This window comes from Apis cerana, linkage group LG2 (assembly GCF_029169275.1).
Source record: "Apis cerana isolate GH-2021 linkage group LG2, AcerK_1.0, whole genome shotgun sequence".
NCBI lineage: Eukaryota > Metazoa > Arthropoda > Insecta > Hymenoptera > Apidae > Apis > Apis cerana.
Window position 1 is genome coordinate 15,311,374 of NC_083853.1, and position 10,607 is coordinate 15,321,980.

Genomic DNA, 10,607 nt, shown 5'->3' on the forward strand with positions numbered 1-10,607 from the left:
ACTTGTGCATGCAGAAACATTATGATTGAATGGAATGTTTGACAAAAGGGATAAAAATAATTTATGTTTGCATCTAAAACAAAATATCGATAATATTTGAATTCATACATTATATTTGAAACCCGTTACCTTTTATAATCATAGATTTTTCATAGATATAAGCAGATTACATAAAAAATGTTCAGGTTATAAATAAAATAATAAGAATTACATTAATTCATGTATACACGTAAAATATACATTTTTTTTAACGCAGTAGTTAAATTTATATTACAATTGTCATATAATATAATGAAATTTCACACTCTTCTTATAATATATGATTTATTTAGAGTCATGTAATTAGTTATGAATGTTAATAAAAAATTTTTTTATTCGATACATTTTTATAATCTACAACTTAATGTAATTTTAATATGGTTTCAAAAAACTGAATAATAAACTTATCTAACATCTAAATAAGTCGTATAAATTCTGTATATTTAATTATCAGTATTTTCAAGATTATTAAAGTCTTTTAAAATATACGTATATTGTTTTTTTTACATATTTAATTAAGAAATTAAAATAAATATTACTATTTTTATAATATGGAAATAGTATAATGTTGTACCAATAATAAATTATATTTACGCATATATAATAATATTGTACAAATTATTATGAATTATTATGAATACATAGAAATATAATAAGTACACTGGTATTTTCTCTTTGTATATTGTAAATTTGTCGGAAAATAATATGAAACTTTGCCACTTTCATTATAGCAATATTATAAAAACATAGAATATAAGATTTTTTAAAAAATGTATACATTACTATATAAAATTGGTTTATCTCGATTTTTGTAATGCATATCTTGTTTAACATAACGCATTATAATCTATCTTTTTTTATAATAATTTTATAATAATTTTAGTAATCAACATTATTTATCAATAAAACAATATAATTGTAATAGTCTACATTAATAATAATTTTTAGTAAAAGAAAAATAAATTTAAAGAAACAAGTTATAACTTGGATTTGATATATTTATATGTATATATGTATATATACGTATATATATATAAAATATGTATATATATAAATATATATATTTTTAAAAAAAATTTTAATGTTCGTTGAATAAAAATTAATTTTTTAAAAACTGAATAGGCTATATACTTTTCAGAACTGGTAGAAGACTCTTTTCTAAAGACAAAATATTTATCACAGATAGAGTTGAAGTTATCAATAAAATCGCAATAAAATAAGATAATACAATGATATGAGAATTGACATTATTTTTTATTAATTCGATCAATATTATATATTACTGGGTTATAATTTTTACTTGATAATATCAAATTAATTTTTATCTTAAATAAAAAATATATAAAAGATTATATATTAAACTTAATAACTTTTATTGCGACTTTATGCCGTATTTTAAATATGAATATAACATTTTTTAGCAATTTGTAACTGATAGATTCATTATTTTATAAACTTACTATATAATTAAAGATTATATCGATTTGTGTGATGTATTTTACTAGAGTGAGTTAATTATAAAATATATTAATCAATATTCTGCTATCTTATCATTTGTCTAAATTTATCCAATTCAAAAATACTTTCTGATAATCTGCAAAATTTTTAAATAATTAATTATATTTTCGATTAATAATTTTTCTCATCATATATTTTATAAAATAAATTAAATGTAACAATTAAAATTATTAATTTTTTTTAATGCTTACCTTCCAAAAGCATTTATAAGTGCAACAATTTCACTTCTTTCTAAAAAAAATTTCCTTCTATTAAAATTATTTAAAGTTGATTCCCATCTATCAAATTTTCCTGAGAAGAGAATTTTTAATGCTGTACCCAAACCATGTATTTGAAGTTTTCCCCATAATTTACATTTATCGCAACCTACACAATCCATAATACGAGAAATATTTCTAAAATGTTGCTTAAATTGGTCTTTTAATAACAGGGCTTCAGATCCGCCAGTAAACATAACGCTTTCATTAAAATGATCGGGAAATGATCTAAAATATATATTTATATTAGATATACAATCTATAAATATTTTATTTATTAATTATAAAATTAACCTTACTTAATAATATTTAAAATATCATTTATTGCCAAACGAGTATCTTTATCTTGTGCTTTATTACCAGTATAATATTCTTCCCTTTCTAAATATGGTGCAGCTTTAGCCAAAGCTCTTAACTCTAATAAATAAGTAAAATATAAATTTTTTAACCAATTTGGACCTTCACTTCCTGTTTCCTCTGGTGAAAATCTTTTCTGAAATTCTTGTAAATTAGGACCCCACTGGCCACCAGGTACTATTCCTAAATTGTCTTTTGATGATAATAAATATTTTGAACACAAATGAATATTAATACTAGCATGAAGTCCTGATATAACACGATAAAAAGCTCTCTTTTCCAAACACATCCCTGCAATAATAGATTAAAATAAATTTATAATGTAATATCTATGATTAGAAATATATTATTAATTTAAATTACGTACCATTTATTTTTGAAGATTGAATAAAATTATGTGGTGAATTTTCAGGTCTGTAATTAAACATATATGTAAAACAAAACATATATTTCACAATATTTCACAATAATTTCATTTTTAATCATTGAAAAGAATACATACCTAAAACAATTTTCCATATAAATATTTTTCCATATTCTATGTGCACTAGGACCTTTATAACCTGTATATCTTTCAGGATTTAATAAAAGATCTACATATTCTCCAGGACTTGACTCTTTTACGCAAAAATTATCTTGAGCATCATCATATTGTTGCCATAATTCAAAATCTTTGTAGTTTTCTGAACTAAACAAAATATATAAAAATAAATTTGAAATTACATTAAATATTATATATTTATTTACAGATTTGTTAAAAATCTATAAATTTTTTTTACCTAATTGTTGTATTTAAATAACCAAGTTCTTTATTATGATCTTTCGCACTATATAAACAATCATCATACTGTGCTCTGATTTTATATTTATCCATAGGATTTTCATTGAAATGAATATTTCTCAACATATCCCCTTTTAAACCATCTGGAATATCTTCCTATAATCATAAAGATATATATAAATTTATAAATATATATAAATTTTAATAGTTTAAATTAATTGAATTACATTACAGACATATATAATATATTAAATATATATAATGCAATATTATAATATTTTCAAATAATAGTAATAAAAAACTCAAATTAACATATTACTTACATCTTGACAAGGTTGTACATGACAATATCTTATAGCACATTTACTATCGTCAGTCCAAAAAGGACATTCATGGTTTAAATTTACTTTATAAAAACGAAAATAATCTTTGACTAGAAGACTCTGAACTCTTGGATAAATTTTCATATTATTAAAATAATCCACTGTATCCACATTGCAACTACAATCATCTATTGATCCTTTCAACTAAATTTTTATAAATATATTTTAATTTACTTAAAAATATAAAAACAATATTAAATTACATGTTAATATACATATTGTACGATATACAAATAGTTAATAATGACAGATGTCATATTTTTGTAGGTTATGTATATTTTTTATGAAAAAATTTGAATAACGAGAAAACAATAAAAATAATACCTTACAGAAACATTGATCATTCTTTTCATTGTTTGTATTAAAATAATTAGAATGTACAATAGAAGGTGAAAACACGGTAAATAATAATAATATTCCAAACATATTTTCACTGGATTCAATCTTCATGATTAAGTTCACTGGTATACTTTTCAATCACGTTTTGAAATTGATAATAAAATACCGCGCGTCCCCGCGATATTTTTCCACTTTTTATAACATCGACTAGTCTACGTGCTACCAGTAACGTAAATCTTTCTGTCAAAAGCAAACATTATTGATACTTTTATCATATTGTTTAATGTTCTACTAATACATACATTTACTTATACTTATAAATATTCTTTCTTATAATTATATATTTAAATAAAGATAACACATTTCAAACAATTAAAATATTTTATTTTATTTATAACAAACGATCTATAATCTTAACGACGTGACTGAAATCACACTACACTGTGTATTACATATACATACATATATATATATATATACACACCGTGTGTGCGTATGTGTGTGTATCTAGATACCTATTTACTTATATTAGTCCCCTCTTTTCATTTAATTATATTTTGCTTCCACGTGTACTTATAACATTTGTTACTGATTCTAAATAACGAAGATAAAATACAATTTTTAATAAATTAAATTTTAATAATTAATTATTGAAAAAGAATTTATTTTTCTTAACTATTATTTTATATTAGATTATATATACTTACAATCTAACTTATAATCTATATAATAACAAAATTATGTATATTTATATATGTACATATATTTAAAAATATTGTATATTAATATTAAATTGTCACGTTTATTTATTAAATAATACAATAAATTTAATATATATAGAAACAAATTTAATAAAATTTTTTAATTCTTTTTTCGTTTTATATAATCTTTTTAATATAATTCATAATAAAGAATTTAATATTATAACGAAATTATAACGAAAATTTTTTTAATTATGAAATCTAATATGTATAATATTAATAGTCCAATAAAAAAAATCAAAATTAAAAATATTATATATTTATATATATATGTGTATGTAACCAGTGTAAATATTAATATTGAATATAATCTAATAAAATTAATAAAAAAAAACTCAATTTTAATATATAATATTTACACAGTACAAATTAAATAAACAATTTGGATTGTATGGATTGTAAAATATATAAATTTATATATAAAATTTATTTTTACATCTTGATTTTAAAATAATTTTTAAATTTCTATAAATGTTATCTTGAAATGATTTTATATTTTAACATATATACACATTACTTTTTGATATATACACATAATTTTTTGATATAATGCAGTAATCAATATAATAAAATATTAAAAACGATAAATTATAATAAAAATATTAAAATAAAATTTATTATTTATTAAAAATTTTTTGACAAAAGTACAAAAATTGAATTATAAGATTTAAAAAATAAAATTTTATAAAAAGAATATATATATTATAACAATATTGTTATAGATAAAAGAATATAAGTTTAATATATTTGTAATTCTTTCTTTATAATGTACATAGATATGTAATATACATAAAAAATTTATCTTAATTTTGAAATTTTATGAAACTAATAAAATTAATGTTCAAATGAATTATAATTAATCAGTTCACAGTACTATTTGTACTCATTGGCGTAGACGCATTGTGGTATAGGACATGTCAAAACTTTATGCGAAGGTGCCGATGGTTAGTTGTCATTAAATAATGATATTTATATTTAAAATTTATTTACATTAAAGAATAGATTTGAAAATGATTTTTTAAATTTTCCAAATTTAAGAGATTTTTTATTATATTGTTTTATTTTCAATAATTATATATAAATTCTTACATGTGTATATATATATATATATATATAGATATATATATATATATATATACACATATACATCTAACCTATACAATGTTTGAATTGTCAAAGAACGTTTTGAAATTTACCGTACATAAATATCTAAAAGAGTACTATATTAAAAATATTCAAAAATATTTGTATAATATTATCATTATTTTCATTTACTAATAATTAATTTATATATTATCATAATTTTCAATAATTAAATATTAATTTTTTGTTTCTATAATAATTATATTTTTTTCTAAGTAAAATCATGATTTATTAGATAATAAAAATATTTTTATATTGACGTTTTATTATACAATATAAATAGAATAAGAATATTAAAAAAATTTACTACTTTAAAAATTTATAAAAAAAATAATACAATATAATTAACATTGATATAATATTATTAATATTAACTTTGATAAAAATTTTTATTAAATATAAATGTTTAATTAATTAATTCTTTTCTGAATTATATATTTAGGATAAAAGTCAGTTTACGTTTGAAGATAAATGGCCATGTATGCGACCAACTATTTTAAAATTACTCAAACAAGAAACTGTTACTCAAGCAGAATGGCAAGATTTATTCTTTTCTGTTCATGCAGTATGTGTATGGAATGACAAAGGTGCTCTTAAATTATTAGATGCACTTAAAGAAGATATAATGGACTTTATAAAACAAGCTCAGCAGGTATATATTATTCTATCTCTAAATAAAAAGATATATATTGTTATTAATAAAAAAAATTATTATTTTATATACCTTATAGAGAGTTTTAGCACACCAAGAAGAACAAGCTTTATTAAAAGCATATATAGCTGAATGGAGAAAATTTTTTGCACAGTGTAATTATTTACCAACACCATTTAGACAATTAGAAACATCTCTTGCTGGAAAAGCACCATCCAGTGTTCAGAAAAAAAGTCAACCTGATGATATTGTCAGAAAAGTAAGAATTTCTTTTTCAATTTCTCAATGTATAATTCTATAATTTTTTATTTTTATTATAGCTAATGTTGGATAGTTGGAATCAAAGTATATTTGGAGAAATAAAACAAAAACTTCAAGATTCAGCTATGCGACTTGTTCGTGCTGAAAGAAATGGTGAAGCATTTGATTCACAGTTAGTTATTGGTGTTAGAGAATCTTATGGTAATAAATTTTTTCTTATCATGTCATTATCAAGCTCTTTCAATATACACATTATAATTTCAAAATTATATTTAATTACATTGCAGTAAATTTATGTTCAAATGCAACAGATAAGCTTCAAATTTATAGAGAAAATTTTGAAGCAGCATATATAGAAGCAACAGAAGCTTTTTATTGGGTTAAAGCTCCTGAACAGTTATCATTACATGGTGTAGAGAATTATATGCGTTATGCAGATGCAAAATTACAAGAAGAAGAACTTCGTGCCCAAAAATATTTAGAACCAAACAGTGCTAGTGTACAACTTTTAACTGATTGTTGTGTACGTGTCTTAGTGGCAACTTTTAAGCCGGCTATATTAGCAGAATGTCCAAGAATGATTCAACATCGTCAAACAGATAGTAAGTATAATAATTACAATATTTTGATTTCTAAAATAATAATATAACATAAATTTTAATTATAGAACTTAGGTTAATGCTAAAGCTAATGGATAGAGTTCCTGAGGGAGTTGGTCCAATGTTAAGAAATTTAGAGGAACATATAGCAAGTGCAGGTTTAGCTGATATGATGGCAGCTGTGGATGTTATTACTCAAGATTCTGAAAAATATGTTGAAAGATTATTGGATCTTTTTCGTCGGTTTTCAATTCTTGTTAAAGAAGCATTTGATGATGATCCTCGATTTCTAACTGCTCGAGATAAAGCTTATAAACTTGTTGTAAATGATGCAACAGTGTTCAGGTTAGAATTACCTGCACGTCAATGTTCTGGTATTGGTACAACTATTTTGAATAACAAACCTAACAACAACAATAATGGACAGCCAGAGTCAAAATGTCCAGAACTTCTAGCTAACTATTGTGATATGTTACTTAGAAAAACACCTCTCAGTAAAAAATTAACTTCTGATGAAATTGAAAGCAAGTTAAAAGATGTGGTATGTATTATTATATATATTGTTATATTTATTCAATATTATTTTATCTCATACTTATTTTATGTTGATTTCTTTTTAGTTATTAGTATTAAAATATGTTCAGAATAAAGATGTATTTATGCGCTATCATAAAGCTCATTTAACAAGGCGCTTAATATTAGATACATCTGCTGATTCTGAAAAAGAAGAAAATATGGTAGAATGGCTTCGTGAAGTTGGAATGCCTGCTGATTATGTTAACAAATTAGCTCGAATGTTTCAAGATATTAAAGTGTCACAAGATCTTAATCAACAATTTAAGGAGCAATGTAGAGCTGCTATTGCAGATAGTATTAATATTAAGGTATCTGTTAAAATTTTATAATATTTTACTATATATTCATATATTGTTCATATTCTGTTAAATATATATTGAAATGTGTATTAATATTATCTATCATAGATACTAAATGCAGGTGCATGGGCTAGAGGTAGTGAACGTGTCACTGTAAGTTTACCGTTGCAGTTAGAAGATTATATTCCTGAAGTAGAAGAATTTTATAAAAAAAAGCACAGTGGAAGAAAATTACAGTGGTATCATCATATGTCAAATGGCACGGTAAGAAAAAAAAATCTTGTCAAAGAGTATTAAAAAGGGTTTTATGTTAAAAATTATTATGAATTAATTAAAATTCTTTATCCACATTAAAAAAATATATATATGTTTAAAACAGAACATCATAAGTTTTTCTGATGCAGTAAACGTGGGTATAGAGTAGAACTTTTCAAAAAATTCAATATCTCGGTTCTAATTTTCAGCTTCACCTTGCAACCAATTTGGATGGTGTTCCAGATAACATTTTCTAACCAAGTGGGACGCTTCGATGTGGATGTAACAACATTTCAAATGGCAGTTTTATTTGCTTGGAATCAACGACCGTTTGAAAAAATATCATATGAAAATTTACGATTGGCTACGGAACTTCCAGATCCTGAATTAAGGCGAACTTTATGGTCGTTGTGTGCTTTCCCGAAACTCAAACGTCAGCTTCTTTTAGTTGAGCCACATGCACATAGTCCCAAAGATTTTGCAAATGATACAAGATTTTGGGTTAATCAAGAATTTGCTATTGTGTTAGTAATATTTCTTTTTATATAAATTATTTAAATTATATATAAATTATATAAATTAATTTAATTTGATTTGATCTAGAATATAATTAATATTTTTCTTTAATTCTTAGAAAAAATGGTAAACTGCAAAAACGTGGTAAAATTAATTTAATAGGTAGACTTCAATTATCAACTGAGCGGAGTAAAGAAGAAGATAACCAATCTATTGTACAACTTAGAATATTAAGAGTTCAGGTAATATTCTTTATATTGTAAGAATTATATAATATATATAAATTAAATTATAATAATTTATAAATAATTAAAAAATATTTATAAATAATTCTTATTTTTAATAAGCAAAAATTATAATATAAATATATTTTAACAGGAAGCAATTATCAAGATTTTAAAGATGCGTAAAAAAATTAGTAATGCTCAGTTACAAACTGAATTAGTTGATATATTAAAAAATATGTTTTTACCAAGTAAAAAAATGATAAAAGAACAAATTGAATGGCTTATTGAGCATAAATATATACGTAGACACGATGATGACATTAATACCTTTGTATACATGGCATAGATTGGGATTATACATAATATTGTTCAGATTCTCATGATTAATATTATATTTTTATAAACATTCAGTTCTTGTTTACCAAGTATATGCTCAAAAATCCTAATATAATGGAAAGATATTAATGTTGTTTGTAATATATTCACAAAAAACATTTTTTGAAACAAATAGTACTGTCATACAGAGTCATATCGTTCATAAATTATAATTAAATAATATTATATTGTCTTCGACCATAGGATTGTGCATTGTTAAATAGGTAATATCTATTATAATATTTCAAAAATTTAAGATATAAAGTTTTTTTTAAAAAAAAAAGTTAATTTGAATGTATCCGTGGAAAAAAATGTTTAAGTTTCAAAATTTATTCATTATATTATATTTCCATTATTTTTTGTCTTTTGTTTTCAGTGCTATTTCATTAATAACTTTATATTTGATTTTATTTTTATCTTCTGTTTTATATTTAATATAATCTGACAATTTTATTCTTCTTTAGAATAAAATAGATTATTTATAAAATAATTATAAATATTAATAAATTTGTCACAAATTAAATTTATTTCGCGAAAAAATAAAAATGTTATATGTATAGATGGTATGTACACATATGTACATTATACATTTTAATACATGTTTAAGCATAATTGCATGAATATGTTTATTCATTGTGTAATTATTTAAGTGTACATATTTTCTAAACATAATTATTTTCATTAATTTGTTTAGAGGCAGATAAAAAGCACTGAATTATAGAATTTTTTTCATATAATACTTCTATATTTTGTTTTTATTAAATACATAATAATTTTTTTTAAATCAAATACAATTTTTAAATTACAGAAGTTAAAATAAATTAATTCATATGAAAAAAAAAATATAAAAAATGGCCTATATCGTTATATGTAAATGTAAGGATATAAAATTTTAATTTTTTTATATTTTAATAATAAAATCTTATATCATGTCTGTACCTAAAAAAATTTTACAATTATATTATATTGTGAATGATAAAATCTTAACTTAATATTACTGATAACATTGATGTGTATAAAGCTTTTATATTATTTCAATATGCGATCAACAACTGTAAAAGTGAACAACTTGGAAATTAAAAAATAAGATTTTTTTATATTTTTCAATGTATTTTTAATTTCATTGCATTTTTCCCAAAAATATTATTTTTATAAATAAATTATTTTTTAAAATTATATTAAAATAATAATCTAAAATAAATTATATAATCAATTACATAATTGTAAAAGATATATTTTTATATATTATCTAAGAAAGACTTCAACACA

General features: G+C 21.4%; 2 protein-coding genes across 6 annotated transcripts; one reads left to right on the top strand and one right to left on the bottom strand.

Moving 5' to 3' along the window:
• Positions 1-95: 95 nt before the first annotated feature.
• LOC108002724 (ero1-like protein) lies at positions 96-4,139 on the bottom strand. Of its 2 annotated transcripts, none has more exons than XM_017064551.3 (9): positions 3,977-4,139; positions 3,660-3,914; positions 3,276-3,479; positions 2,951-3,108; positions 2,674-2,859; positions 2,539-2,585; positions 2,114-2,462; positions 1,749-2,042; positions 96-1,633 (listed from the first exon to the last, which is right to left on the bottom strand). In XM_017064551.3, the coding sequence occupies exons 2-9, from the start codon at positions 3,783-3,785 to the stop codon at positions 1,582-1,584; spliced, it is 1,416 nt and encodes a 471-aa protein (XP_016920040.1). In that variant the 5' UTR covers positions 3,786-3,914; positions 3,977-4,139; the 3' UTR covers positions 96-1,581. The 2 variants fall into 2 exon arrangements, with proteins under 2 accessions (XP_016920040.1, XP_061927668.1); XM_062071684.1 differs by having other exon boundaries at positions 3,660-3,910; positions 3,977-4,127.
• A 1,092-nt stretch (positions 4,140-5,231) lies between these two features.
• On the top strand, positions 5,232-10,440 carry LOC108002936 (cullin-5). 4 transcript variants are annotated; one of them, XM_017064941.3, is made up of 11 exons: positions 5,232-5,379; positions 6,021-6,230; positions 6,310-6,489; positions 6,551-6,692; positions 6,779-7,093; positions 7,159-7,631; positions 7,711-7,974; positions 8,074-8,229; positions 8,464-8,744; positions 8,855-8,978; positions 9,115-10,440. In XM_017064941.3, the coding sequence occupies exons 1-11, from the start codon at positions 5,350-5,352 to the stop codon at positions 9,307-9,309; spliced, it is 2,370 nt and encodes a 789-aa protein (XP_016920430.1). In that variant the 5' UTR covers positions 5,232-5,349; the 3' UTR covers positions 9,310-10,440. The 4 variants fall into 4 exon arrangements, with proteins under 4 accessions (XP_016920430.1, XP_016920431.1, XP_016920429.1 ...); XM_017064942.3 differs by lacking the exon at positions 5,232-5,379 and adding an exon at positions 5,504-5,652; XM_017064940.3 differs by lacking the exon at positions 5,232-5,379 and adding an exon at positions 5,532-5,632.
• The last annotated feature ends 167 nt before the right edge of the window (positions 10,441-10,607 follow it).